This window comes from Aphanomyces invadans (genome assembly GCF_000520115.1).
Source record: "Aphanomyces invadans strain NJM9701 unplaced genomic scaffold supercont1.23, whole genome shotgun sequence".
In the NCBI taxonomy this organism is placed as follows: domain Eukaryota; phylum Oomycota; class Saprolegniomycetes; order Saprolegniales; family Verrucalvaceae; genus Aphanomyces; species Aphanomyces invadans.
This window is the reverse complement of record NW_008580168.1, coordinates 398,066-425,186: the sequence shown is the minus strand read 5'-3', so window position 1 is coordinate 425,186 and position 27,121 is coordinate 398,066. Positions and strand designations below refer to the sequence as shown.

Here is a 27,121-nt window from a genome sequence, read left to right as displayed (position 1 = left end):
CAAACTATTTTGACTTGCATGTGACTAGTACCATGGTCGACATTGAACGTGGCTCAGACTCGTGACCGAGCGGCATGGCAGCACCCACAACAACACAGCGCACTTTCGGATCACTCTTCACGACCAGAAGCGACAGGACTCTATGGCGGCCAAGGATTCCAGCTCCGACAAGAGCGACTCAACGTACCAGGTGCTCGCTTCTCCTGTTGTGAAGAATGACCCGTGCGCCGTGCCGTGGAGCCACCGGCCGCACCCTTTCGTCACGTCAAACTGGCTAAGCCAAGCGCTACTGCTTTGGCTTGATCCACTTGTCTTGAAAGGAGCCAAGACGCCGCTCACGGAGGACGACGTTTGGCAGCTGGCGCCCGCTGACACTGCCGCACACCTTCAAGCGAGGTTCCAAGTTGCATGGGCCGTGGAAATCAAGACCGCGTCGCCATCGTTTCTCCGCGCGCTCGTGCGAACGTTTCGTCGTGAGATTGGTATCGTGATGGGACTGTACACGCTCAGCTGCGCGCTGATCCTCGCGCAGCCGATCGTGATCAAGTCCCTTCTCCAGTTCCTCGCGAATCCGTCGTCTGCCGCTCCGGCCGTGACCGACCTTGGCACCTCGAATGGATACAACCTGGCCACACTCTTGACAGGGATGTCGTTTGTCTCCGTGACCCTCATGGATCTCGGGATGGTGTTTGCAGGAAGGCTCGGGTGCAATGCCAAGGCCATCGTGATGGACTTGGTCTTTCTCAAAACTCTGTCGGGCGAGGCGAAGCCGACGTCGTCTGGCGACTTGGCCACATTGGCATCAGTCGACTCGACGGGCCTCTTTATGTGTGGCCTTTGGTTCATGTGGACGGCGTTGTCGCCGCTGATGGTGCTCGCGATCTTCGTCATGATTGGCTTTGACCTGGGCGCGTGGCCCGCCGTCGTAGGCGGCGTCGTCATGCTCGCACTCATGGCGTTTGGTATCTCGGAAGGCAGAGCAGTGGGAGCGATACAAAAGGATGCGCTGGTTGTTCAAGGCGAACGTGTCAAGTTCACCAACCAACTTCTCCACGGCGTTCGGACGGTCAAAATGTACGGCTGGGAAGCGCCGTTGCAAGCTCACGTCGACGCCATTCGAGCCACGGAACTCAAGTTGCTCAAGTCGTACCATATCCGCCGCCAAGTGTCGTCGATTGTGCTCTTGGTGGCGCCTGTCATGTCGCTCGCCCTCTGCCTCGTTGTGTTTGTAGCCCAAGGGCACAAGTTGACGCCGCCACTGGTTTTCGCCACGCTTGCCTTCATGAATGCTGCTCGAACTCCGTGCAGTTCGTTCTCGTTTTCAATCATGAATCTGTTCGGCGCGATCAACTCATGCCACCGCGTCGATGCCTTTTTAGCAGCCGACGCTGTGCCGTCCAAGCCACCGTCTCAGACATTCTCCCACGATTCAAATGTCGTCATGCTGGACGCCGCCTCGTTTGACGTGCTCGCTTCTGCTCCTGCTGGCCACAGAGTGCTCAACAACATCAGCGTTGTGGTGCCATCCACGCCGTCGTTGACGATCGTTGTCGGGTCGGTCGGAAGCGGCAAGTCGTCGCTGCTCACTGCCATCCTCGGCGAGCTTGTCCTGGTCTCGGGAACGTCATCTGTGACGTCGCGCATCGCGTACGCCAGCCAAGATCCGTGGCTCCAACTCACCACCGTTCGCGAAAATATTGTGTTTTCCACCAGAGCAGGCAAGCAAGCTCCAGTTGACGAGGACCGATATGCCAGGGTCCTGTCAGCGTGCCAGCTCGAGTCCGACTTGGCCGCGCTGCCTGACAGAGATTTGACTGAGATCGGGTCCCGCGGCGTCACGTTGAGCGGCGGCCAGAAGGCCCGCGTCGGCCTCGCTCGCGCGGCTTACAAGAAGGCTGACGTGTATCTGCTGGACGACCCGCTCAGCGCGCTTGACGTGCATGTAGCCACCAACGTGTTCAAAGACTGCATTCAAGCGCTCTTGAGCCAGTCTAGTCCCGTCGTGCTCGTGGTAAACAGCCACTACCACCTCCTTCCATTGGCAGATCGCGTGCTCGTGATGGAGAACGGATCGATCGTCGGCGATGGCAAGCTCGCGTCCCTTGCAATGGCATTTCCGCATCTCGTGGCATTCTCGACAAGCTCCGCTTTGAATGCAGACGCCACGACCGCGCCATCATCCGCTTCGCTCACCATGGACTCGACGTCGCCGTTGGCGGCATCGGCGGCCTTGATTGTACCCGAGGAGCGCAACGTCGGCCGGGTGACGACCCAAACCTACACAACTTACTTTTCCGCGTCCGGGTGGAATGGCGTGGGTGTCGCTATCAGTGTCATTGGATTTTTTGTCGTCGCGCAGGCATGCCTTGTTCTCATGGACTGGTTCGTCGGGCTATGGGCCGCGGCGCCATCGCCGCCCAATGCCACGTATGCCGGCATGTACATCGCCCTCGCCGTGCTTGTGCTGGCCCTTGTCGTCGGGCGTAGCCTGTACGTGCTGCATTTCATCCTCCTCTGCTCCAAACACCTCCACTCGACCATCCTCCACAACGTCTTGCACGCGCGTCTCCATTCGTTCTTTGACGTGACCCCCGTCGGCCGCATCCTGAATCGGTTCTCGGCCGACCTGTCGACCGTCGACAACATGGTGCCGATGCTGGGGCTGCACATCTTGGGCTTGCTTGTTCAAATCCTCGCGTCGCTCGTGGTGTGCGCCGCCACGTCGCCGTACGTCCTGCTCGTGTACGTGCCGCTTGGGTGGGTCTTTGCGAAAATTCGCGCGATTTACAGTGCTACGTCCACACAGCTCAAACGGATGGACGGGACGTCGCGGTCGCCCGTGCTCACCCTGCTCACCGAGACCGTCGACGGGGCCAGCACCATTCGCGCCTTCGATGCCACCGCCGCATTCCAGGACAACGCCCGCGCGGCCATCGACTTCAACCAGCGGTTCGACTTGACCCATTTCATTTCGACCAAGTGGTTTCAAATGCGCCTCGACTGGGTGTCCGTCATCGTCGTTGGTGCCGTTGCCTTCCTTGCGGTTGCGACCAAGGACTCGGTCACGGCTGTCGGCCTCGCGCTCACGTATGCCGTCCAGCTCACGATTGTGTTGTCCCGCACCACGATGGAGTATACGTACTTGGACGACGTCATGACGAGTGCCGAGCGATTGGATCACTACACGCACCTCGACCACGAAGGGGCGTCGCTGACGAGAGGTACCGCCATCCCAGACAAAGAGCATGAAGCGTGGCCGCAGCACGGCGCGATCACGTTTGCAAACTACTCGATGCGGTACCGCGACGGGCTCCCGTTGTCGTTGAACGGCGTCAGCTTTAGCGTTCGGGGTGGGGAAAAGGTCGGGATCTGCGGGCGCACGGGGGGCGGCAAGAGTTCGCTCGTCGCGGCGCTGTTTCGTACGGTGGACGCGGCGACCGGCAGCATCTTGATGGACGGCGTCGACATTGCCGCGGTGCCGTTGGCGACGCTGCGATCGAAACTCACGATCATTCCTCAGGACCCTGTCCTCTTTAGCGGGTCGCTGCGATTCAATTTGGACCCGACCGAGTCGGCGACGGACGCCGACTTGTGGCGGGTCGTGCGCGACGCGCACTTGACCGACGTTGTCCACAGCCTCGACTTTGACGTGGCGGAAAACGGAAGCAACTTGTCTGTGGGCCAGAGGCAGTTGGTGTGCATCGCGCGCGCGTTGCTGCGCAAGTCCAAGGTGGTGGTGCTGGACGAAGCAACGGCCAACATCGACGTCGACACGGACCGGCTGATCCAAGACTCGCTCCGGGGGACGTTTGCCACGGACGTGACCAAGCTCGTGATTGCCCACCGCCTCGACACGATCCTCGACAGCGATCGCATCCTCGTGCTCCACGACGGGTCCGTCGCCGCCTTTGACACGCCGCACGCCCTTGTCGCGATGGACCGCGGCGTGTTTGCGTCGCTCAAACTCTGACACAAACTACTCGACGAATACGTTGAAAACGATTACAGTGTTTCGTGGCGCGAGTCCAAAAACAGCTTGTACACTGGATTGTCTTGCTCGTCGAACCAGTCGTAGCCGACGCCGTCGAGGAACTCGTCGAACGCGTCGTCGTCTGCCGGCGCAACTTGCATCCCGACAAGGACCCGGCCGTAGTCGGCGCCGTGGTTGCGGTAGTGGAATAAACTAATGTTCCAGTTGTGGTCACCCATGCTGTCGAGAAAGTAGGTGAGGGACCCCGGGCGTTCCGGAAAGACAAATCGGTACAGCTTCTCGCGGACCGACGTGGCCGAGCGCGGCGCGGGGCCGCCAACCATGTGTCGCACGTGCTCCTTGGCGAGCTCATTGTCGGTCAAGTCGATGGTGGCAAACGATGCGGCGTTGAGTGTGTCCACAAGGCCATGCACGTCGCTGCGGCTTGTGGTTTGCAACCCCACGAAAATGTGCGCTCTCGTCGCGTCGCTGTACCTGTAGTTGAACTCGGTAATCGCGCGGTGCTCGAGAAAGTCGTGGCAAAACCGCTTGAGGCTCCCGGGCACTTCTGGAATGGTCACGGCCAAGATCGCCTCGCGGGCTTCCCCAAGTTCGGCACGTTCCGACACGTGCCGCAGTCTGTCAAAGTTCATGTTGGCCCCACTCGCAATCGCCACGAGCTTCTTCCTACCGTTCCTGTGACAGGTGTACACGAAGTTTTGTGGGGGGGTTGCCCAGAGAGAAACGTGATGCCTTCTTCAAACACCACTTCATGGCGTACTCGAATCTTGTGCACTTGCAGATGACGACGCCGGCTGGAGAGATGAACGGCGCGCCGTCATCGTGCCTTTATCGAGAGCTCCCTCCTCGGTTGCCTCCATGTGCCGTCGTTCGACTCACGCCATGCAGCAAAAAATTCACACAGACACAAACGTACGGAGGAAGACGGGGCCATCGTCTGCCGTGGGTTGTCGACTTCTTCAGCGGATGTCACGTCGGATATTGACTCAACTACCCAACCTCGAGGCATCCCAGGCAGGTGCGGGCCTCAGCGGCATCCGCGCGCCATCGTGACAAGTTTGGCACAGCAACGGGTGGCGGACGTGGCGTCGTCGCAGATCGGGCGGCGCTCCACAACATACATGGATACACTTTGATTGGCTGAATTTTGATAGTTTCAACATTTTTCATCCAATCATAAGCAGAAAAAATTTCGTGCATGCACACGCCACGACCATCACTCGGACATTCCCTGGTGAGTGCTGGTGCTTGCGTTAAAGTGTTAAACGTGTTTGCCACTGGAGGGCGAGCGCATATTTGAACGTGGTGCCCCATGCCGTTCGCGCCGCCGCACTCGACGCTGACCCCACAGGTCATGGGACTGATCGAGGTGGTCATGTCGAACGCCCCTTCAGAGCACCATGTGCACTACCTCAATGGGTACACCTCACTCCATGATGCTCTCCTTCGTAACTGTGATGGTTGACGGAGAAGTTGCCGTCCAGGTTGGAGCAAATACGAGCGTTCATGCTGCAGACCCATGGCAACCCGAACGGAACGCCGCTGTCGTTTGAAGACATGGTCGCTCGGGATTCGTCGATCTGGCAAGAACACTTTGAAAAGGCCAAATCGGCCAAGGACACGATGGCCAGCGTTCGACCGACGCTCGACTTTCTGCCCAACATTGCCGGCATCGACATCCGCGTGCACTCCCGCGGCCGCCCGGACGACGCCATCTACAACTCAAGTGAGTACGCGCGGAAGTTCCTCCCTCGAGGGAACTACATTGCCCAGTGGAAAGTGGCCGACGGCCGCGCGTTGTACTTTCCCATGATTCGCGCGTATCCAAAGTTCACCGGCCACGAAGACGACGGCGAGCTGCTGTCGACCGACAACGACACAACATCTATTACGAGCGACGCTCTGTCCAAGTACTTCACCGAGCCAGCGTCCGAAACGCAATCTGTGATTACCACCACGAAGGAAAACGGCGAAGCCGCGCATCTGGCCGTCCTCAAACTCGACAACGGATCGTACGTATACCTGGTGGGGTCCAAGAACGTGCACTTGGCGATTCAGAGCGCCCGCGACATCGAGCCCGCATGTCTTGTGGGGGTGACCGCCCCCGGACAGAACCCGTTTGCCGGCGCCAAAGCTGTTGCGTATGGATTGATGCGGATGCTGGACGCGCTCGAACCTGCCAAGCGATTCCTCTTTTGCGAATTCCTCTGGCAGACGCGCCTCACGGCATCGTTTGAGCTGCTTTGCCCTGACCACCAGCACGTGGAGCTTCTTGACGTTGCACACGAAACGCCCGTTCTGTTTGGGTATTCGTTCCCGACCATGCAGACGCTGCCAGGTGCAGAAATCTGCGTGAATCCGTTGCTAGGGTTTGCACTGTCGAGAGCGTGCGGCATCCGCACCGTCGCGTTCGACGTTGTGCCGTACACTGGCCTCGAGTTCAAAAATGTCCTCACCGCCATCAAGTCGGGGTACCAAACCGAAGGCAACGTCAACTTGTACGTGAACGGGCGCGGCAACGTCATCGGGCTGCAAAAGTACAAAACGGCGTGGTATGTCAGCTTGCGTGCGATCCGGGAAAAGGCCAAGGCGTTTTTGACAGCCGTGCTCGGAAAGAAGCACGCGCCAATCGACGAGGCTTTACGCGACTCGCATCGGAGCATCGAGAAGCGGTTCAAAGCCATCCAACGCTTCCTCCAGCTCACGGACGACAGCACGGCCAAGTACTGTGCGCTAGGCGTGGAGTTCGTCACGTACGTTGCAAGGGTGCGGCTAGCGAGCTGTGGAAACAGCGACGACGCCAAGAAAGCAGTCCAGCACGACTGCGTTAACTTGTTTCCAGTCGTGTGGAGGGACTTTCTCGTCGCGACGGGCGCCAACGATCGCATTGACTGCAGCGTGTAGATCTGTCGAGGCGTCAGAAAATAGAACGAACCAGTGATCATGTCTTTGGACGTCGTCGTGCCACTGTGGACCAGCATGTAAGCATTCATTACAGTCGCCGCGCTGGTACATGCTTCCGCTCGGGCATGGTAACCTGGATCGGAGAGATACGTCCTTATGTCTGCGCCAATTTACCCAGTGGCGGCATGTCGCGTCGTTTTGGCGACTGGAACACGCGCCATCGCTTCGTGGCCACGGCACTCCGTTCCGCCTGCCCTCCTACTCGACACCTTGGTCCCAAACATGCCACCATGCCGTGGCGCACCATCGTCCATCGACCAAGCCACACGAAAATGCCACGGCTGCGCAAACGTGCCGGATAATTCGTTTTTTCCGGATAACGCATCTCGTGACGTTTCGCGCCACCATTCGATCGTCGTCGCTGCATCAACATGGCAGGTTCCGTCGACAACTACCTGGAGCGCATCTTGACGGCCCGTGTATACGACGTTGCCGTCGAGACGTCCCTGGATGCCATGCCGAGTCTGTCGGCGCGGACGGGTAACACCGTCCTGCTGAAACGAGAAGACACACAGCCCGTGTTCAGTTTCAAGTTGCGTGGCGCGTACAACTGCATGGTGCAGCTGACGGAGGAACAGCGCGCGAAGGGAGTTGTTGCTGCGTCGGCGGGGAACCATGCACAGGGAGTTGCCCTTGCCGCGAAGAAATTGGGGTGTGTTGCGACCATCGTGATGCCTGTCACGACACCCCAGATCAAAATCAGCGCCGTCGAGCGCAACGGAGGCATTGTCGTCTTGCACGGAGACTCCTACTCGGATGCATACGCCCATTCGATGTCGATCGTGGCGACCACAGGCGGCACGTTTGTGCATCCGTACGACGACCCGGACGTGATCGCGGGGCAAGGCACGATTGGGATGGAGCTGCTCCGACAGCGCCACGACCTGGACGCGGTCTTCGTGCCCATTGGCGGTGGTGGACTGGCGGCGGGCGTTGCGGCATATGTCAAACGCCTACGGCCACATGTAAAAGTGATCGGTGTCGAGCCCGTGGACGCCGCGACGATGCATGACTCGATCGCCGCGGGAATGCGCATTGAGTTGCCGACAGTGGGTTTATTTGCGGATGGCGTGGCGGTCAAGCAAGTGGGGGAAGAAACGTTCCGGTTGTGTCGCCACCTGCTCGACGAAGTCATCTTGGTCGACACGGACGCGATGTGCGCCGCCATCAAGGACGTGTTCGAGGCGACCCGCAGCATCCTGGAAGCGGCTGGTGCGCTGTCGCTGGCAGGGCTCAAAGCGTGGGTCGCGCGAGAAGGCGCGACCGGGAAGAAGCTCGTGGCGATTGCGAGTGGGGCCAACATGAACTTTGACAGACTGCGGCACGTGTCGGAACGTGCCGAACTCGGGGAAGCCCGCGAGGCGATCTTGGCCGTGACCATTCCAGAAGTGCCCGGGAGCCTCAAGCGGTTTTGCCACGACTTTCTCGAGCACCGCGCGATTACCGAGTTCAACTACAGGTACAGCGACGCGACGAGAGCGCACATTTTCGTGGGGTTGCAAACCACAAGCCGCAGCGAAGTGCATGGCCTTGTGGACACACTCAACGCCGCCTCGTTTGCCACCATCGACTTGACCGACAATGAGCTCGCCAAGGAGCACGTGCGACACATGGTTGGCGGCCCCGCGCCGCGCTCGGCCACGTCGGTCCGCGAGAAGCTGTACCGATTTGTCTTTCCCGAACGCCCGGGGGCCCTCGCCTACTTTCTCGACAGCATGGGCGACCACAACTGGAACATTAGTTTATTCCACTACCGCAACCACGGCGCCGACTACGGCCGGGTCCTTGTCGGGATGCAAGTTGCGCCGGCAGACGACGACGCGTTCGACGAGTTCCTCGACGGCGTCGGCTACGACTGGTTCGACGAGCAAGACAATCCAGTGTACAAGCTGTTTTTGGACTCGCGCCATGAAACACTGTAATCGTTTTCAACCTCTATTCCTCGAGTAGTTTGTGTCAGAGTTTGAGCGACGCAAACACGCCGCGGTCCATCGCGACAAGGGCGTGCGGCGTGTCAAAGGCGGCGACGGACCCGTCGTGGAGCACGAGGATGCGATCGCTGTCGAGGATCGTGTCGAGGCGGTGGGCAATCACGAGCTTGGTCACGTCCGTGGCAAACGTCCCCCGGAGCGTGTCTTGGATCCGCCGGTCCGTGTCGACGTCGATGTTGGCCGTTGCTTCGTCCAGCACCACCACCTTGGACTTGCGCAGCAACGCGCGCGCGATGCACACCAACTGCCTCTGGCCCACAGACAAGTTGCTTCCGTTTTCCGCCACGTCAAAGTCGAGGCTGTGGACAACGTCGGCCAAGTGCGCGTCGCGCACGACCCGCCACAAGTCGGCGTCCGTCATCGACTCGGTCGGGTCCAAATTGAATCGCAGCGACCCGCTAAAGAGGACAGGGTCCTGAGGAATGATCGTGAGTTTCGAGCGCAGCGTCGCCAACGGCACCGCGGCAATGTCGACGCCGTCCATCAAGATGCTGCCGGTCGCCGCGTCCACCGTACGAAACAGCGCCGCGACGAGCGAACTCTTGCCGCCCCCCGTGCGCCCGCATATCCCGACCTTTTCCCCACCCCGAACGCTAAAGCTGACGCCGTTCAACGACAGCGGGAGCCCGTCGCGGTACCGCATCGAGTAGTTTGCAAACGTGATCGCGCCGTGCTGTGGCCAGGCGTCCAGAATGTCCTGAGCCGTGTTTCGGTGTATGCGGTGCTGGCCCTCCCCGTCGAGGGAAATGTACTCGACCATGCGCTCCACTGACGTCATGTGCTCCGCTACTTCGGCCTGGCCCATCACTGCTCGCGAGAGGAATCCTGACAACTGGGTCACGTACGTCAAGGCGAGGCCGGCGGCGCTGGCACTGATCAGCCCTCGAGACCACACGCACGTGAAGGCAACGATGGTGACCATCCCGCCCGACAGCCAGTCCATGCGCATTTGGAGCCACCGCGACGCGAGGAATTGCACCAACAAGTAGCTCTGTGCTTTGTCCAGCGCTTGCCGACCACGTAATTCGACGAGCTGCATTTGACCAAATGCTCGGATGGTCGCGAGACCTTGGATGGCTTCTGTCACAAGGGCTAGAAACGGACCTCGATGCGCGGCAGCTAGGCGCGACAGCGCCGGCGACGTGTGGCTGAAGCACGTGTATATGCGGCCCAGTGCCATGGCCAGTGGCACGCAGAAGAGCAGCGTCCACGGCAACGTGGCCCCACACACAACAACGACAGCGGCAACTTGGAATTGGCATTGCAACCAGTACACGGCGGACGTCGGCATGCGGCTGTCGACGTCGTTGAGGTCGCTGGAGAAGCGATGGAGAATTGTGCCCACCGGCGTCACGTCAAAGAACGATGGGATGGGCGCGGCCACGACCGCTGCGAGGAGTTGACTGTGCAGAGTCTTGGCACTCGCAAGGTTCACGAGCAGCGCGACCAGTCCTCTCGAAAACAGCAAGGCAACCCCCGCGATGGCGACGGCTACATACAGCCAGAGCGTTGACGGCGAGGTCACGTCGCCCAAGATGGCATCGGCTGCGACCACCAAACCTTGAGACATCACGTACATGCCGCCAACAAACGCCACCACGATCGAGCCATGCCATCCACTCGCGTTGAAGTAGGCGAGGTAGGTATCCCAGGCAACTTGCGGCGACTCGCGATGGAGCAAGCGGGTCGTGTCGCTCGGGTGTCGTTTGTTGCAGGGCAGCGCTTGTACCGACGGGAATTTGCGCTTTTCCATCGAGTTTCCCGGCACCTGGTCGACAGATTTGGACGGCAAACGTGGCGCTGGGTCGGTAGGTGGAGTCGAGCTCACGCAGTCTCGACCAGAGCTCAGCTCTGCCAGGCTGTTCTGCAGTGCTGCAAACGACCCTTGGCGGACGACGCGGCCTTGGTCCATCACCACAATATGATCCGCGGACTGCAGGAGGTGGTAGTGGCTGCTGAGCACCATCACGACCGACTTGTTAGCAAGTAGACCACGAATGCCTTGGTCGAACACTTCTTGGGCGACATGGACGTCCAGCGCACTCAACGGGTCGTCGAGAAGGATCAAGTCGGCTTCTCGATGGTACAGGGCACGAGCTAGGTTCACTCGGGCCTTTTGGCCGCCACTGAGGTTCACCCCACGACCACCCACCACCGTGCGATCGCCTTGAGGTAGCGCAGCCAGGTCTGGCCCCAACTGGCACGCCGACAGGACGTTGTGGTAGTGCATTGATGACGCTGCTTGGTCCAAGTCGTCGTCGTCAGGTTGAAATGTTATATTGCTGCAAATGGTGGCATGCTGGAGCCACGCGTCTTGGCTCGCATACGCTAGTCGAGTGGACGAGACATGCATGTGTCCACGGACAAGGTGGAATTCGCCAAGGATCGCCTTGAGGACGCTGGACTTGCCGCTGCCGACGGGACCCACAAGCATTGTCAGTTGGTGGCGTGGAATCGTCAGATGCACGTCGCACAGTGAGGTCGGCGAAGGAAACGTAGGCAAGGGCGAGGTTGGCGACGAAGGCAGGTCTTGGTATGGCCGGCGTAACGCAAATGATCCATCTTGAATGGCAACCACAGTTCTTGGAGTGTCACAGGCATTGCCGTCGCAAGCAGCGCCCGTACGAGGGCTCTCCGTCCGAAAGCCCGCGGCCTCGCCATCGGTCGATGCCGCTTCCGTTGGAGCCGCAAGGAACGTGGCAATGCGGTCGGCCGATGTCCATGCCTCCGTGACCCGCATGACGGCAAACGCAAACAAGTTGCAGGGCAGCCGCGCAATGTTGACAGATGCCATGGCGGTGAACGCCACCGTCGGAGTGAGGTCGTGACCAAGCCCAACAACATGCACGACGACACACGCAATGAGGGACAGCGTCGGCGCCACGAGCAGCCCAATTGCGTTGAGTTCGCTTCCAAACTGGTACTTGTGTTGGAGTTGGAGTTCCGCGTCGCGGATGTGCGAGACACGGGCTTGGAGGCACGTTTCCCAGCCGTGCATTTTGACCACACGGATGCCAGAGATGATCTCGTTCGTAAGCTTGACGCGGGCAGCTTGCACTGCCATCAGGTCGTGCCGCAGGTGGCCTGCAGCATGCGCACAGAAATATCCGACTGTCATGACCGCCAAGAGCGTCACAAATCCAGCCACACCCGCTTGCCACCCCATGGCGAGCCCAATGAACGTGTACAGGAGCGGAAGAGCCACGACAGGAACGACGAGCCATGGCAACGCGACAAAACCCACGAAAATACGGGTGGAATCCACCGCGAGCATCGTGATCACATCGCCACCGCCTGGTGGTGCACCGCCAGGACCCGCAGCAGCATCGCTGGGCAGTCGCAGCGACTTCGACAGGACCAAATCCATCACGACAGATTTGACGTTCGTTGCAAGCTTGGCAGTGACGAAGAAGGACGAGTCCAGAATGGTCACCGACAGTAGCGACACCCCCGCCAGGAGCACAGCCAGCCAGTACCCGTGGGCCGCCGACGACTCCTCGACTGCGGTCGTCATGAAGAGCAAGAGCGATTGAATCAAATGCGGCTGGAATTGTACGAGAAGGGAGTACCCGACCGACATGGCGGCGACACATCCAATTTCACAAGCAAAGGTGCGGCAAATGGCTCGGAGCAAGCTTGGACGTCGTCGCCGCGCTTGCTCGTCGATCCACTGGCTTAGGAAGCGACGGCTGAGCTTTTCCGCTGTGTCATTGGCCTCCAGCTGCCAAACATCGTTGTCCATGAGACGTCGCGTCGCGCCAAGGCGAAAGAGCGGGTCGAGCCACAGCAGCAAGACGCGACTGAGCCACGGCGCGCGATCCACGACGGCCGGCGGTTGGCACATGAGAAAGTGAGCAACTCCGCGCACATCGCTTCGCACCCCCTTCAACGCCGCACTTCGTCTGATCCCATGTCTCTCGGCGACTATCGCACGTCCCTTGGGCGATTTCGATTTCTGGGCAAAATAGTTTCTCTGGGCTTTAGCTCAACTAGGATGTCTTGATATTTTGATATTTCTAAATTCATCAAAACTAGAAAAATCTCTCGTTGCGGTGTGCGCTGCACGGGAGCGAAGTCGCATGGGAAGCAACGTGGCGCACCTGTCAACACTACCAACAAAAGAGTCGTCATGGTGCACGGCGTTGTCAGAGAACGCTGTGTTGCGACGAAACATGAAAGGCAGACGTGAAAGTACACGCTGGATTCGTGTTAGAAGGAACAACTCATCGTTGTGGTTGTGTTCAAGTGACTGTGCTGCATCAAGATCGACGTCACGGCGGCATGACCCATGGTTTGAGCGTCCACGACGGCGCGGTGCGTGAATCCTTCGTGTCGATGCGTGCACAAGAAGAGAACGACTTCGACTTGGTTGTTGCGCGCAGCCCAGTCGACGGCATTGGTCGTGCAACCTTCGTCACGGCTCGTGTGGAGGAATCGAACAACGTCCAGGAATCCATTCTTGGCGGCGCGGTCCATGGCGTAAGTTGTGCACCCTTCATGTCGAGTGTTGTGCAGGAACTCCACGACGTTCATGAAGCCGTTCTCAGCAGCCAAGTCCATGGCACGTGACGAACACCCGTCGAGTTCGTGGAGGCATACCACGAGGTCGAAATGTCCGTGGCCGGCCGCGCGGTCCATTGCATCGGACGTGCACCGCATGCCAGCATCATGAAGCATATGTAGAACGCCTAGGTGTCCTGCGGCAGCCACGTCGTCAGGGAGATATGCGCTCCCACCTTCTGTGCGATTCACGAGTAGAAACCGCACAATGGCCACGTGTCCTGCTTTCGCGGCGTCGTCCAGCGCTGCCACCGTGCATCCCTCGGTTCGATACGTGTGTAGGAATTCCACTATGTTCAGATGTCCGTTCTTCGCCGCCATGTCCATGGCATTTGGGGTGCAAAATGCCCTCGTTGTGTGATGCAGTCGCTGGACGATAGCGAAGTGACCATGCGCTGCAGGAACGTCGAGAACGCACGGTGGGTGACCGTTGCCAAGCAAATAATCCACAGCCGTAAGATGCCCGAAGCGAGCTGCCTGCTCCACGAGGCTGACTCGCTGGAAGAGATCACGGTTCACTTGAGGATACTGGCGGAGCAGATCCATCCGCCCCGAACGCGCTGCATGGGCCAAGACAATACAACTGAGCTTTGGAGCACACTTGAGAAGTCGATCCACACCGACGACGCCATACTGTCCATAGAAGGGCGAAAAGATGGAGTCAAACGCAGACAGAACGCGATCGAATTTCCCGTCAGATGGAACGGCGTGGCAGCCAACGTACGACACCTGGAACGGAAACAGATCAAAGTTGTTGGCGTACATGCGAGGGATGAGTGTGTGGACTTCGAAGTACACGCCCTCTTGAAACTGGACGATCTGTGGAAGCAGCTCAGCCGACGCCACTACGATGTTCATCGTGCTTTCACTGCCGCTTCGCCGACTTGAAGTCCAGCGTCGAAATTCTCGTGCTGTGCTCCACATTAGTACTACTACGTGGTATGTATTACGCCGAAAATATGACAACGAACATTGGCACTACTTCACTGCATAGTATTACTAGTAGTAGCTGGACCCATACTGTAACTGTCAATTTTTATTTCGATGTCGAGCATGGGATGGCCCATGCCAGATAGGTTACAAGTGGCCACCGCAATCGCCGGCACCCCCCTCTAAGCCACTGTCTCTATCCGCATGATGAATTGCTGAGGGGTCTCTTCGTCATCGTTGGAGAGCACGACGACCTTGTCGCCCTTCTTGGTCCAGCCCATCTTGACGGCATCTTCGAGCGCTTCCTCCAGTGTCATGGATTCAGAAACGACAGGGTAGAGACCTGTAGTGCCCACCCGCCAAGAATAAGGTCGCACTCAAACATTCACGTCAGTCTACATACCGCGGTGCAATTGCAGTTGGCGCCCAACCTTCCGGCTTGGTGTATAGCTCATGACAGGAACGCTGGGCTTGTACTTGGCGACGTCGCGAGCGAGGGTGCCGTCCTTAGTGAGCGCCACAATAAGTTTGGCCTTGAGTTCGTAGGCGACGTTGACAGCGGCTGAGGCGAGTGAGTCGCGGCCCGTCACGACGGGCGGAGAAATTGGGAAGCGGGACATGAAATTTTCACCCTCCTTGATAATTGCAAGCATCGTTGACACCGACTCGACGGGGTATTTGCCTTGGGCCACTTCCCCACTCAGCATGACGCAGTCGGCACCGTCCAACACGGCGTTTCCGACGTCCAAAATCTGCGATGTGCACGTCAACGAATCACACAAGAGCCACGGAGCATACCTCCGAGCGAGTTGGGCGAGGGTTTCGGATCATGCTGTCGAGCATTTGCGTCGCGACAATGACGGGCTTACCGACGGCGTTGGCCTTGGACACCATCATCTTCTGGCACGTGAACACTTCAGCGAGTGGGATTTCAACGCCCAAGTCGCCGCGAGCCACCATGATGCCATCTGCCACATCCAAGATCTCATCAAAGTTGGACACGCCCTACGAGATTGTGAGCTCCGCTTCAACAGTCATCAAAGTCGCGAGAGTGCTCACTTGATGGTTTTCGATCTTCGCAATGAGCTTGGGCGACGGGTGGTCGGCAGGCCAGTACTTGATCATCGTGGCTTTTACAAATTCCTGGACGGCGTGGATGTCGGCGGCGGATCGGACAAACGAAACCGCGACAAAGTCCATGTCGTGCTTGATGCCGAACTCAACATCCGCCTTGTCCTTGTCCGTCAACGCGGGCAAGTCGACCACGAGGCCAGGAAGGTTCACGCCCTTGCGGTTGCCCAACGTTTCGGTGTTTTCAACGCGGCAATGGACCTGACCACCACAAGTCAAACGTGCCGTCATCGATCGAGCAAGGATCCGATGCAAGGATGTTACCTGGCCGTTCTCGATGGACTCGACCGTGAGCGAGATCAAACCGTCGTCGAGCAAGACGGTGCTGCCTGGCGACACGGTCTCGGCCAACTTGGCGTACGTGACGTACAGCAGTTCCTTGGTGCTGCTCTGCACGAGCGATGCTCACACGGTGTACACGTTGGTGTGGTTGACAATGCACGCACCTTTTTGAAGCGCTCGTCCGTGGTGAGCGTGATCTGGTCGCCCTTGGTCAGCGTAACTTTGTTGCCATCGGCGAAGCTACCGCCTCGGATTTCAGGCCCTTGCGTGTCCAAGAGGACGGAGCGGAGGTTGAATTCACTGCCGTGGGCGCCGTGCACGCCACGAGCCGCACGGAGGTTCACCGTGCCTACACATTGCGATTCGTCAGCGCTGGCAACACTTGGGCGGCGTGTCACGGACGGAGTTCGGCTTCTTCGTACGTGGCGTGGGAAAAGTTAATGCGGGCAATCTTCAACCCAGCGTTTACAAGGAGTTGCGTCGTGTGGGCGTCCTCGGAGACAGGTCCGATCGTGCCGACAATCTACCGATGAAAGGTCAATGAGGTGCTTGGTTCGACGGCTTGCCTTGGCCATGGAGAAGGAGTGGCCATCGGCATTCTTGAAACCGTGGCTCGTGATCGAGCGCTTGGAAAAGGCTGGACCGCGCACGGCGCGCTGGACATGGCGGAGCATGGTCGAATTCAACAGTGAACCAACCAAACGCCCGATCGCCGTGGAAATCGTGTGGATCCATCGATGGATTTGATTCGGAACTTCGACCAACTTCGATAAACTTCGATTTCCAACCACTGAAGGAATGTATACTCTTTACTTCGAATGCAATGCCACTGTGCCCTTTGCGCAATCCCCGACATTATTTCGACGACAAGTTCTCGAGCATCCCATGTCTTTCGGATGAAGAGGGACAGATCGGGACCGCGCTCGCGTTCACGCTCGTTACCGCGTCGTGCACCCATCGCCCAGATGAATGGCGACCAAGTGCTGTTGATCAAGATGCAGCGTCGTGTGGAGCAAGGCTTGACGTCACGGCGTTGTGTGACAACATCCAACACTGCCCTGTACCACAAGAAATATATTCAAACTGGAATTTTCCCAATACTCCATAACACAAGAATATGTTCTGTCTATTAATCGGGGAAATATCCCCATGAACACGCTCTGCGACGTGGGGACATGGGTAACTCTCGAGTTTGAAGAACCAATTGTGTCGGCGAACGTTCTTCAACCGAATCTAGTACTACGTAGAAGTACTGTACACCTCAGTTCATTTAGTAGTACTACAACGACGTGATTCAGTCAGTACCCGAGTGTTCAGATAGTACTACTAGCTCGTCGTAGGAAATAGAGGCGTTTGATTTGCTCGATTTTAGCGAATTAAAATCGTTTGTTTCGAATCAAACAGTAGTACTAATAATACTTCTTAGTATTTCTAGGATCAAATAGTATTACTAGTGTGTACGAATCTTGTGGGAAATGGAGACGTTTGATTCGCTAACTTTCAGTGAATCAAAATGGTTTGTTATGAATTCGCACGTTCTGATTGGATAGCTTTCGGTGCTTGAAGAAGGATCCTGTCGCCTCAGTCGTTACAATGATGGCCGTCGGTTGCATGCGCCGCGGCGGGACCCGCGCGGCGTCGTCGTCGTTCCGCCGCCACATGTCGACAGCACAGAGACCCCTTCGCTTCTTGATCGTGGAGGGGTACAACGAAGAAGGCCGGCAGGAGCTGGTGGATAATGGCGCGATCGTTGCATCCGAACTCTACGCGACGATGCTGACCGCGTGCGCTGGACATGTTCCAACGACCCATCACGTAATTTACCCCACCGACGGACCGGTCACGCTGCCTGACTTGAGTCAATTCGACGGAGTGGCGTGGACGGGGTGCAGGTACGGTCGTTCATGTCGACGATGTGTGTCGTCACAAGGTCTCCAGGTTGACTGTGCACCAAGCCAACGATCCGCATGTTGAGCGGCATCTGGAGCTAGCACGCCAATGCTATGCCTTTGGTACCTCTAGACGTTCTCTACCGGCAACGAGCTCAACTCTGTCGCAGGCATTCCTCAATTCGGAAGCTGCTGGGCGTCGCAGGTCGCGGTGTTTGCCGCAGGAGGCAAAGTGGCCAAGAATCCCAATGGTCGAGAAATGGGCTTGGCTCGAAAGGTTGGAACTCCATGCAGACAGCGCGATGGTGTTGAATGGCCAGGAGATTCGTAGATTGAGCTCACTCCGGAAGGCCGTGGTCATCCGCTGTACGAAGGGAAGACGAGAGTCTTTGATGCATTCACGAGCCACTACGACGAGATCACGCACTTGCCCCCCGGAGCCATCAAGCTCGGTCGCAATGCGTTTTCCCTGACGCAAGCAGTTGCTGTCCGGCACTTGAAGGTCCGCACTGGTTATAACAACACGACGTCTGGGTGTACATCAACAGCATGAGGTAGGGCGAGTTCTGGGGCTTGCAGTATCACCCCGAGTACAACCTGCACGAAATGGCGAGGCTGACGAACGCTCGCCGCCAGCGACTGGTCAACTATGGCCTGTTCCTGGACATGGCCGCCGCCGACCGGTGGGTTGCTTTCTCGCCACGGCATTCCAAACGTATCATGTAGGTACGTTGCCGAGCTCGAGGAATTGCACGCGCACCCAGATCGCAAGGACATTGCGTGGCGGCTTGGCATCGATACGGACGTGCTCGACGACGACATTCGGTGCATCGAAGTGAAAAACTTCATCAAGCACTTGGTTCTCCCGTACAACCAATCGCGCGTGCTGGTCCGGACGGACTGATCGACTCGCCGTCGACAGCTCGACCACCGGCAACATCGTGGGTCCATCTCGACGCCATCGCGCGGGCTTTACCTGGAGCTGTAGCTACCTAACAAAGCATTTGATCGAACGAGACAGCCAGCCACACGAGTTGCTAGAGTTTTTGGGTGCGGTCGAGGTCGGAATATCTGTCTGAGGCGCCGTCGTGTGCTAGTCGGAACGGGCGATTGGCATGCAAGAAAAGAAGGGACGTTTCATTTCCGCACACGAGCCATGCTGCCATCGAGAGCCCCAAGTTGATCGTTGGGGTGGGCAAGCGAATGTCGAAGTGTACTCTTGGGGATGCATGCACGTTGTGGACTTTGCCCCCACGTCCTTTGTCGAAAGGGCGACCGACCGACCCCGTCCTCTCGGCGGAGTACACGCGTACCACGCGTTCGGAAAGCCTCGCTTGAAACCCCCCCATCATTTTGGCCCGGTGTCGTTACAAAGCTGTTTCGGCCGATCGCGATGCACATGGAAATTGCGTCGGCCAAGATCTCGAGAGATCGCGATGGCCGTTGCGCCTCGGCATTTTGCGAAACAAAATGGCTCAAGCAGACCTGTCCCAAGGGCGCCGCCCCGCAGAAGTCGTCCACGCGGGCGGAGGGGGCGACGACGGCCTGTTTGTACGCCATCATGCACGCGCTGCGGACCACTCTCATCGGGATATAGGACGAGATCTCGCGCGAGTCGTACGCCGTCACAATCGCCAAGGCCACCGGCGACGATGCGTCCAGCGACAAGCAACCCCTCCAGAGTACGCCTGGTCGTGCATCCCGCGACTCGTTCGATCGATCGTTGTCCCCCTAGCGCCTCGACTCGGCACCCTCGGCGGCGTCTACTTTCCGTGCTTGCAGTCGATCCTGGGCGTCACTCTCTTCCTGCGTATGCCGTGGGTGACGTCTCAAGGCGGCGTCTTCCTCACGTGCATCTTGTTCGTGCTGTGCCAATCCGTGGCGTACTTGACCACGCTGTCGATTTGCGCGCTCGTGACGAACGGTGCGCCGCCTCGCCCCTCTTCCTTCTCACTCGGTTGTGTCGTCATTCGCCGCAGGTAAAATCGCTGCCGGCGGGGTGTATTTCTTGCTGTCGCACACCCTCGGCGTGGGTAAGGACGACGACGTGCTGTCCATTTGGCGTGACGAGCAAGTGGCTGTAGAAACGGGGTCGGCGGTGGGGCTACTTGCCTTTGCAGGGTCGACGTGCAGCCTCGCCTTTAGCGTGCTGGGGGCGACCGAGATTTTCAAAAACATCGTGGACACGTCCGAGTGGCTCGTCAACGACTCGCGCGTCTTGGCGGTCGCGCTGCTCGTTGTGCTGAGCGCCCTCTCGGCTGTCGGTACGCACACCTCAATTCGATCATGGGCTCCATGGGCGCGTGTAAATCGTCGGACCAGGGCTCAAGTACATCACCATGGTCGGCACCGCGTGCCTGACGGTGGTGCTGAGTTCGATCGCGGCGGCCGTCGTGGGACTCCTCGTTCATGCAACACGGACCCCGTACGTCCTGCACGGGGGCGTTCCAGTCTGACAAAGACGCCATTAGGCTTCCAAGCGACGTTGTCTGGTTCGACAATGTCCACACAAACTACTCGATCGATCCCAAGACCGGCGTCATGCCGTCCATGTCGATGCTGGTTTCCCTCGTTTACCCTGGCACGACGGGCTACATGAGCGGCGCCATGCGGTACGTCCGCCGAACCCAGTCGTAATAAGGGAGTGCTTGCGTCGGCAGGGCCAGCACGTTGGAAAATCCGGCGCGGTCGATCCCCCTCGGCACGATAGGTGCTTCACTCTCATGCATCCTTTCCTGGCTGAGTGCGACTCGTTAGCTGCAATGTTGACAGTGTTGGCCATCAACTTTGCCGTGGTCTTCTGCTACGGCTCCATCATGTCGCACGAGGTGCGCGTCATGTCGATGCATCCAGGCACAACTCAATGGGGCTTTGCTGTGTAGACGCTCCAGTCGGACAAACTGATCATGTCGACGCTGGCGCTGCCGCATAAGCAGCTCGTCAATGTCGGGATCTTGTTTAGCGCGATCGGTGGCGCCCTGCAAAGCCTGGCGAACCAGCCACGGATGTTGGCAGCCATGGCAAACGACAACATCATTCCATTCCTCCGGCCATTTGCGGTCAAGGAAGGCCAAGAACCTCGCCTTGCAATTGTGCTGTGCATGTGCCTCACGTGCATCCCGTGTTTTGCAGGTATGATGTCTTTGTCGCGATGGTGTTGGGCTTACTTGGCTCGTCGACAGGCAACCTGGACTACCTGTCGCCGTTCTTGACCATGGTGAGCCTGATGCAGTGCTTGACTCTCAACCTGGCGTGTTTTGCCGCATCGGCCGCGCACACTCCTGGCTTTCGCCCGCAATGGTACGCGTGGGCTGCGGTGGCTATGATGATGGGCACGTCACTGTCGTTGGTGTGCAGGCGATACTTTCACTGGACCACGGCGCTGGTCGGGGCGATGTGGTGCTTTGGGCTCATGATGTTTTTCTCGTGGCTCCGAGCGGTTGGCGCGATTGCTATTTGCATCGCGCTGCGAATCTACGTCAAGTACTTGGGCGTCGAACAAGACTGGGGCAATTCGGTGCGCGGCATGCAGCTGGAGCTGGTACATACATCCAACGTCACCGGCGCGAATGAACCGTCGCGTAGGCATGCACGTTGCTCAAGATGCTCCACACGACCACGGAAGAGGAACACACCAAGAATTGGCGCCCCCAAGTCCTCGTGTTTTGCAAAATGGACTCGACTGGGCTGCCTCTCTCACCGCAGATCTTGCATTTTGCGAGCCAGCTCAAAGAAGGCCATGTAAGCATCCCGTTGTGCCGTTGTGTACACCGCAGCTCAGAGATCGTTTTATCGCAGGGACTGGTCGAAGTCGTGGGGCTCGTTCCACGAAACGACGACAAATCGTACGACGAGTGCCAAGCGGCAACGGTCGTTCTTCGCCAGCACCTCGCCACGGCGCGCCTCTCGGCGTTTGGGCATGTCTATGCTTGTAAAGACCCCCTCGAGACCATGGCCATGGTCGCTGAGGCGTCTGGGATGGGATGCCTGCGAACCAACACGGTCATGGTGGGGTGGCCCAACACGTGGGAGTCGGGAGACGCGGCGCCGTATGTCGATATGCTCCATGACATGATCAACTGCAAGAAGTCGGTCATGGTGCTCAAGAACATGGAGACATTGCCGTTCAACGACGCCAAGAAGAATGGGTACATGGACGTGTGGTGGGTATTGCACGACGGCGGGTTGTTGCTGCTGGTACGCGAACACCATTCGTCGTGGATGGCACGGACCGAAATGAATCGCCGCGTGATAGGTTCCATACTTGCTGCGCCTGCACCGCGTGTGGCGCAAATGCAAGCTGCGGCTGTTTGCGATCGTGTCCGCCAAGGAAAACGCGGCAGAGGTGCGTCGTCGCCGTGGAAACGAGTCCAGTCATGTCGACGCGTGCAGGTGGAATCGCGGCTGAAGACGTTTTTGGGCCATGCGCGCATTCAAGCAGAGATTCACGTCGTCGAGTTGAGCGACTCGACGATCTGCAGCATGGCGCCGAAACGAACTGGGGAAGAGCTCAACTCGAAGAAGAATGCGATCGATCGCATGAAGGTACAAGCCGCCCAAGCTGGTGCGGCCTAAACATGCGCCGCTAGGTCGCGACGTTGTCGTTTTCTGTGCGAAATCCATCCCAATACAGCCAACTGACAGATGAACTCAACGACATCGGGTCGTTTGTGGAAGACGGCGACGACGACGAAGCGCCAACCGTGTTGAGTCCGCGCAAGAGCAAGCCCCCCCTCCCCAAGGGTTACGTATCGGTGGACCCTCGCATGCGCCACGCGCAGCGGTTCAACCGCCAATTGCAGGTACACACACGATCGTGCAAGCTGGTGCTCATGTAGCGCGATCTATGCAGCTGCAATCTGCGCAGGCGTCGCTCGTCGTGATGAACTTGCCCCGACTCATTGGCATCCCCCCTCTCGACTGTACGTGGTTCCAGTCCCTTATTCTCTATTCTATTGACGCTCTCTTCCACGTAGTCATGCATTATGTCGAGGCTTTGACCGAGAACCTCTCTTCCGTCGTGCTCATTCGCGGCAGCGGCCGCGAAGTTGTCACACTAAACGCTTAACTCGTAATGCACTACTAAGGTTGGATGGCGACTGTTCGTGAACGGGCGGTTTTGATTGGCTGGTCGGGATCTCGTTTCGTCCGGTTAATTTCCGGATGCGACGGGATTGGTCCATTTTTCATGACGTTTGATTGGCCAATGCGAAACGCAGTTCCGGGACCAGTAAACTTGCCGACTCGGAAACCACATGCAGCGCGTTCCTCGCTCGATCGTCCGCCAGGTAAGGACGGCCGGTGTAAAGTTGCAACGATCCCAAGGGACTGTGTAGTTTAGCACCAGCGAGCCCGCGTACTCGTTTGTCAAGGCGCGCCGCGCGTACTTGGCGGAGGTTGCGGACCTGCGCAAGCTGTACTTGCAGCAGGAAAACGCCCGTCGAGAAAAGTTGGCCCGCGATCAAGCGTAAGACAAACGCGTATTCGACGGATAGATCGATCGTTGAAACTCCCTCTTGCGTAGCACCGAGCGTGAACGTGTGTTGAAGGCCAAGGCGGCGCGCTTGGAAATGAAGCGCCAGTTGCAAGCCATCCGTGCCAAGGAAGTCGAAGCCGAGAAGGCCGAACACGCCGAGTTCGTCGCGAAGCGCTTCCAGGAAAGGAAGATCGTGCGCGAGCAACACGAAGCCGCCGTGGAAGCGAAGCGAGAGGCGGTGTTGGGCCAATTGACAGAGCAGAGCAAGAATTGGATCCTTCCCGACACCATCGACGACCAGTTAACGGAAGCGGCGTTCGCGACCCAGCTCAAGGAAGCCACGAAAAGCAAAGTTGGCAACTTGGGTGCGCTCTCGTGGCTCGAACGGCTGAAGACGATGAAGCCTGTCGACTACGAAGACGTCGACGACGATGGAAAGAAGTAGTAACAATCGCAATGCTATCCTGTCTAGACTCGGTTTGGGCTTTAGTCGTTCGACAAGGGATGGCATCATGTGCACAGTCCCAGGCACGAACCATTCCACCGTCAAAGCGCGCGTAGGTTCTATGGTGTGTACGATCGGTGGTTTGCTATGACAAGAATGGTGGCAAACTATTACTGGTCTGCGCGTCCACTGCCATCGCGAAAGGAAACGTTGTGCGCAAAACTCACGAGGAGGCTGCGTGCGTGAAACCATGGCCGCCATGCACCAATGGCCACCATTCGCACCATGCTGCTCGCGACGTCGAACGCATCCACCAGCACGATCTAGACGACGACATCCATTGCGTGCATAAGCAGCGGAGTCCAACCGTGCAAATCCACTTTCCGAAACCCGCGCCTAAACAACTGCGTAGTTAGGCCCAGAGCCGGCCTCCAACGCCGCCGCCATCTTAATTCGATAAATACGAGAAGTGCGGCGCACCTGATCTACATGGCTCCTGGACGTTGGCTCGATGATGACCTTTGGCTATTTATATATCTCCCCATGACACGATTCGGTTGGAACAATTGCTGCGTGTCAAGAGGAGCCAATACACGTTGACATGCAAAGCACAGTCCGACCGCTAAAAGCGCTGATGCCGACCCCATCGAGCCCTGACGTCGGCGACTACTGCACCCGGCCGGTCGGTCGAAGTGAGTCCATCGATAGCACCGACACGTGCACAGATTCCACGACGAGCGAGGCGGATGGTGAGCATGCCTCGGATGAACACTTCGTGACGGGCCTCCTCTGCCAGGACTGGACGGCAGCGCTCGTGGCTGCGATGACAAGGCCGTTGTTGTTCTCACCACATCTGAGCTACAGCCGCTGGAGAACGTGGCAGATGAAGTGGCGGCGATGCGTCGAGCACTTCAAAACCACGACTGGGTCGTGCAGTATGGCGTACAGCCCCGATTTCTCGTGGTTGCCATCGGTCCAACATGTGGGGGTTGCTGTCCTTAGGCCATCGAGACGCTCCGAAGAGCTATTGTCCACCACACCGAGGCCACATTGGCCTCCATCGATCAGGACGTGCTGCGCCGACTTCAGGACGCCACACTCAACCTTCGCTCGGCCATGAGTAAGAACGCGCTCGCGGCACTCGCCGAGTGCTTTGAGTTTGCCCCGGACGAGTTGGCAGCGTTGGACGTCGCACCTGTCGTGGAATCGATCCTGAACCGAGCTGCATGCGAGAAAAAGTTCTTGCGGGATGCTGCCGACTGCGCCCTCGTGAAACTGGCGACGTGTGTGCCAACCCACCGCGTTCTCGCGGCCTTGGCAAGCGTCGCCAGTAGCAAAAACAACAAGCTGTGCGTCGCTGGTTGCAGCAGCACGGTGCGACCAACTCTCGAGGGCATCGGTGGCACACGTTGGCATGCCGTGTAGGTGCTATGCCTGCAAACAATGAAGGCGCGGCAGGCGACGTTGGCCGACCACGAGGTAAGACCAGCCATGGTGCGAGCGGATGGCGGAGTACGCTGACGCGTCCGCCGGCCGAGCGTAGTCGACGAATGTGCTCATCCGGCAGTTGGTTGCGTTTCGCGGGGGGAAAGACGCAAAGACACGTGACGACGCGCTGGCGGCATTGTGCGTCGTGCGAGATCTCGTTGGCGGTGCCGACGTGTTCGATGCGATGGTGGCCAAAGCTGTGTCGAGCAAAGCGGTGGCATTCAAGGTGGCGTCGGACACGAAGATCGCGCCCAGTGGCCGACTGCGGCCAAAAGCGAGCTCCCGACCGACCGGCAGCTTGCGAGAGAACGTCCGCCTAAATCGTGCGACTGTAGAGTAAGTTACAAATAGCCTCCACGATCTACACTATGTGACGCATGATCTGACCATGACCATGCCTCCTCCGCCGCGTCGCTGCCGTGACGCCGATCTTCTGCTCGTGGGATGGCCTGGATCTCATGACGGTCGATGGGTGGGTCGCCCCCGCACCTGGCTGCGAATTCGTTGAACCCAACCACGTACCACCCAAACTTGAAGAGACTGTTTGCTTGAACGGCTCAGCATACCGCCGTAAAAGGTGACACGACCACTGGCCACATCACGTGGGTCTTGCTATACAACCACGACCGCTTGGCGCGCCTGGTTGCGCGCCGGCGCGCGGCAGGCCGAGTGTTTTTGTTGGCGTTGTTGGGGCAGAGGTGGCCAGCGACAAATTCCTCGAATCTTGTATCTCTGCCAGCCCACCGTCCCAGGTTTTCTCTTGCATTTTGTATACGCCTTGCTTCCGTGTCAGATGCCGGATTGCGTATAATACACATACCATCATCCGTGCTTCATAAAACAATCAAGACTAAACGTGGGTATATATTCAGATTTTGTCCCCTGTGGATTGGCCACAATTGTGCTGTCTGTCACTCACACCAGAAGGACGCAAATTCGTCCGTGGGATGGACGATGGCTCAACCCGCGCCGCCCGCCCACGCGCGCCATCGTGGCTGCCGTCGCGCGCGGCTTCTTTTACCCACGTGCTTCCTAGCGCACTGCACTCGCTGCTATAAGCGCTTCATGTGTTGAGGATGGCAGGTTGTGCAGAAGATGTTGACGAGGGGGGCAGCGTTGACGCATCCGGATGGGCGGTTTCGGATGGGCTTGGATGGCTCGTGAAAGTTCCGGAGTCCGGCTCGCAGGAGCTGCCTCGCGGCTGTGTGTGGTTCCATTATTGTTTGATCCAGAGAGCCTGACGATGCGAGGGTTGACTGCCGTTGTGGTGCTTGCTGGAATCGTGGCGACGGCGTCCAGCACCGCCACGGCCAGCCACAACGACACGGCGTCGATCGAAACGACGTACTACGTCCACGCGGTGAATGCAACGCAAGGTGTGTATGCCGCGTCCAGAAGTGCGGACGCCACGACGGCGATCCCGCCTGCGACTGCCTTCGTCGATTGGGACCACCTCTTTCCTTCCAACGCACAGAACGACCCAGTGACTAAGCTCGACGCAACCTACGGAACCAACACAGCCCCAGTCGTGGCGTCGCAACTGGGTCTTTACAACTCGACTGGCACGAATCACTCGAACGTGACGGCGACCGTTGCCAGCTATGCCAACACCACCGCCATCCATGCCGCCACCAGCAATAGCACTGCGGTGAACGACACAGCTCAAGATCGAACGCAGGTGAATGACGCCACTCGCCACGCGGAAAACAGCACTGCCATCGTCACCCCCCAAGCAACGACGCCGAGCTCCCACTTGGACCACCCCAACTCGACGTCGGTGAACGCATACCGCGAGAACAGAACTGCCTCCACGAACGCAACCAACCACACCAACCCGTCGTCGGATGCGTCCGAACGACTGCATGGCACGACCGGCAGTTCTGGCGGGACCTGGAACCGAACCAATGCAACGACGGCGGCACCCAATGCAACCAATGCATCGACAGCTTACCTCATCGGCCAGTACAACAACAC

The 27,121-nt window shown here is 58.4% G+C and overlaps 12 protein-coding genes across 15 annotated transcripts; 8 read left to right on the top strand and 4 right to left on the bottom strand.

The window, feature by feature from the left end:
* Positions 1 to 142: 142 nt before the first annotated feature.
* Positions 143 to 4,208, top strand: H310_09876 (hypothetical protein; the record flags this gene model as incomplete). The annotated part of the gene is made up of 1 exon (XM_008876071.1): positions 143 to 4,208. One exon carries the CDS (start codon positions 143 to 145, stop codon positions 3,968 to 3,970), a length of 3,828 nt encoding a protein of 1,275 aa, XP_008874293.1. The 3' UTR covers positions 3,971 to 4,208.
* On the bottom strand, positions 3,988 to 5,095 carry H310_09875 (hypothetical protein). Its single transcript, XM_008876070.1, has 2 exons — positions 4,662 to 5,095; positions 3,988 to 4,609 (listed from the first exon to the last, which is right to left on the bottom strand). The coding sequence occupies exons 1-2, from the start codon at positions 4,742 to 4,744 to the stop codon at positions 4,003 to 4,005; spliced, it is 690 nt and encodes a 229-aa protein (XP_008874292.1). The 5' UTR covers positions 4,745 to 5,095; the 3' UTR covers positions 3,988 to 4,002.
* A 179-nt stretch (positions 5,096 to 5,274) lies between these two features.
* Positions 5,275 to 6,950, top strand: H310_09874 (hypothetical protein). Its single transcript, XM_008876069.1, has 2 exons — positions 5,275 to 5,410; positions 5,476 to 6,950. Exons 1-2 carry the CDS (start codon positions 5,304 to 5,306, stop codon positions 6,893 to 6,895), a joined length of 1,527 nt encoding a protein of 508 aa, XP_008874291.1. The 5' UTR covers positions 5,275 to 5,303; the 3' UTR covers positions 6,896 to 6,950.
* Positions 6,951 to 7,290: 340 nt separating this feature from the next.
* On the top strand, positions 7,291 to 9,035 carry H310_09873 (threonine ammonia-lyase, biosynthetic). The gene has a single exon (XM_008876068.1). The coding sequence runs from the start codon at positions 7,327 to 7,329 to the stop codon at positions 8,875 to 8,877; it is 1,551 nt and encodes a 516-aa protein (XP_008874290.1). The 5' UTR covers positions 7,291 to 7,326; the 3' UTR covers positions 8,878 to 9,035.
* H310_09872 (hypothetical protein) lies at positions 7,310 to 12,904 on the bottom strand. The gene has a single exon (XM_008876067.1). It carries the CDS (start codon positions 12,788 to 12,790, stop codon positions 8,912 to 8,914), a length of 3,879 nt encoding a protein of 1,292 aa, XP_008874289.1. The 5' UTR covers positions 12,791 to 12,904; the 3' UTR covers positions 7,310 to 8,911.
* Positions 12,905 to 13,124: 220 nt separating this feature from the next.
* On the bottom strand, positions 13,125 to 14,422 carry H310_09871 (hypothetical protein). Its single transcript, XM_008876066.1, has one exon. The coding sequence runs from the start codon at positions 14,362 to 14,364 to the stop codon at positions 13,156 to 13,158; it is 1,209 nt and encodes a 402-aa protein (XP_008874288.1). The 5' UTR covers positions 14,365 to 14,422; the 3' UTR covers positions 13,125 to 13,155.
* A 56-nt stretch (positions 14,423 to 14,478) lies between these two features.
* H310_09870 (pyruvate kinase) lies at positions 14,479 to 16,564 on the bottom strand. Its single transcript, XM_008876065.1, has 8 exons — positions 16,416 to 16,564; positions 16,252 to 16,372; positions 16,014 to 16,198; positions 15,832 to 15,957; positions 15,496 to 15,768; positions 15,235 to 15,441; positions 14,840 to 15,188; positions 14,479 to 14,779 (listed from the first exon to the last, which is right to left on the bottom strand). Exons 1-8 carry the CDS (start codon positions 16,521 to 16,523, stop codon positions 14,619 to 14,621), a joined length of 1,530 nt encoding a protein of 509 aa, XP_008874287.1. The 5' UTR covers positions 16,524 to 16,564; the 3' UTR covers positions 14,479 to 14,618.
* An 869-nt stretch (positions 16,565 to 17,433) lies between these two features.
* Positions 17,434 to 18,806, top strand: H310_09869. 2 transcript variants are annotated; one of them, XM_008876063.1, is made up of 6 exons: positions 17,434 to 17,741; positions 17,788 to 17,861; positions 17,909 to 18,015; positions 18,070 to 18,240; positions 18,297 to 18,421; positions 18,465 to 18,806. In XM_008876063.1, the coding sequence occupies exons 1-6, from the start codon at positions 17,443 to 17,445 to the stop codon at positions 18,640 to 18,642; spliced, it is 954 nt and encodes a 317-aa protein (XP_008874285.1). In that variant the 5' UTR covers positions 17,434 to 17,442; the 3' UTR covers positions 18,643 to 18,806. The 2 variants fall into 2 exon arrangements, with proteins under 2 accessions (XP_008874285.1, XP_008874286.1); XM_008876064.1 differs by having other exon boundaries at positions 18,070 to 18,421.
* A 282-nt stretch (positions 18,807 to 19,088) lies between these two features.
* On the top strand, positions 19,089 to 22,831 carry H310_09868. 2 transcript variants are annotated; one of them, XM_008876062.1, is made up of 19 exons: positions 19,089 to 19,289; positions 19,336 to 19,420; positions 19,474 to 19,662; positions 19,718 to 19,771; positions 19,823 to 20,002; positions 20,061 to 20,163; positions 20,210 to 20,350; positions 20,399 to 20,448; positions 20,496 to 20,566; positions 20,621 to 20,870; positions 20,921 to 21,038; positions 21,096 to 21,279; positions 21,324 to 21,479; positions 21,537 to 21,935; positions 21,994 to 22,083; positions 22,131 to 22,283; positions 22,328 to 22,540; positions 22,591 to 22,660; positions 22,715 to 22,831. In XM_008876062.1, the coding sequence occupies exons 1-19, from the start codon at positions 19,209 to 19,211 to the stop codon at positions 22,804 to 22,806; spliced, it is 2,679 nt and encodes an 892-aa protein (XP_008874284.1). In that variant the 5' UTR covers positions 19,089 to 19,208; the 3' UTR covers positions 22,807 to 22,831. The 2 variants fall into 2 exon arrangements, with proteins under 2 accessions (XP_008874284.1, XP_008874283.1); XM_008876061.1 differs by having other exon boundaries at positions 22,591 to 22,831.
* A 128-nt stretch (positions 22,832 to 22,959) lies between these two features.
* H310_09867 (hypothetical protein) lies at positions 22,960 to 23,690 on the top strand. The gene is made up of 3 exons (XM_008876060.1): positions 22,960 to 23,026; positions 23,075 to 23,205; positions 23,263 to 23,690. Exons 1-3 carry the CDS (start codon positions 22,994 to 22,996, stop codon positions 23,657 to 23,659), a joined length of 561 nt encoding a protein of 186 aa, XP_008874282.1. The 5' UTR covers positions 22,960 to 22,993; the 3' UTR covers positions 23,660 to 23,690.
* Positions 23,691 to 24,201: 511 nt separating this feature from the next.
* H310_09866 lies at positions 24,202 to 26,007 on the top strand. Of its 2 annotated transcripts, XM_008876058.1 has the most exons (5): positions 24,202 to 24,408; positions 24,456 to 24,601; positions 24,662 to 25,033; positions 25,085 to 25,138; positions 25,203 to 26,007. In XM_008876058.1, exons 1-5 carry the CDS (start codon positions 24,261 to 24,263, stop codon positions 25,485 to 25,487), a joined length of 1,005 nt encoding a protein of 334 aa, XP_008874280.1. In that variant the 5' UTR covers positions 24,202 to 24,260; the 3' UTR covers positions 25,488 to 26,007. The 2 variants fall into 2 exon arrangements, with proteins under 2 accessions (XP_008874280.1, XP_008874281.1); XM_008876059.1 differs by having other exon boundaries at positions 24,662 to 25,138.
* A 383-nt stretch (positions 26,008 to 26,390) lies between these two features.
* H310_09865 (hypothetical protein) lies at positions 26,391 to 26,799 on the top strand (the record flags this gene model as incomplete). The annotated part of the gene is made up of 2 exons (XM_008876057.1): positions 26,391 to 26,691; positions 26,747 to 26,799. 2 exons carry the CDS (start codon positions 26,391 to 26,393, stop codon positions 26,797 to 26,799), a joined length of 354 nt encoding a protein of 117 aa, XP_008874279.1.
* Between the last annotated feature and the right edge of the window lie 322 nt (positions 26,800 to 27,121).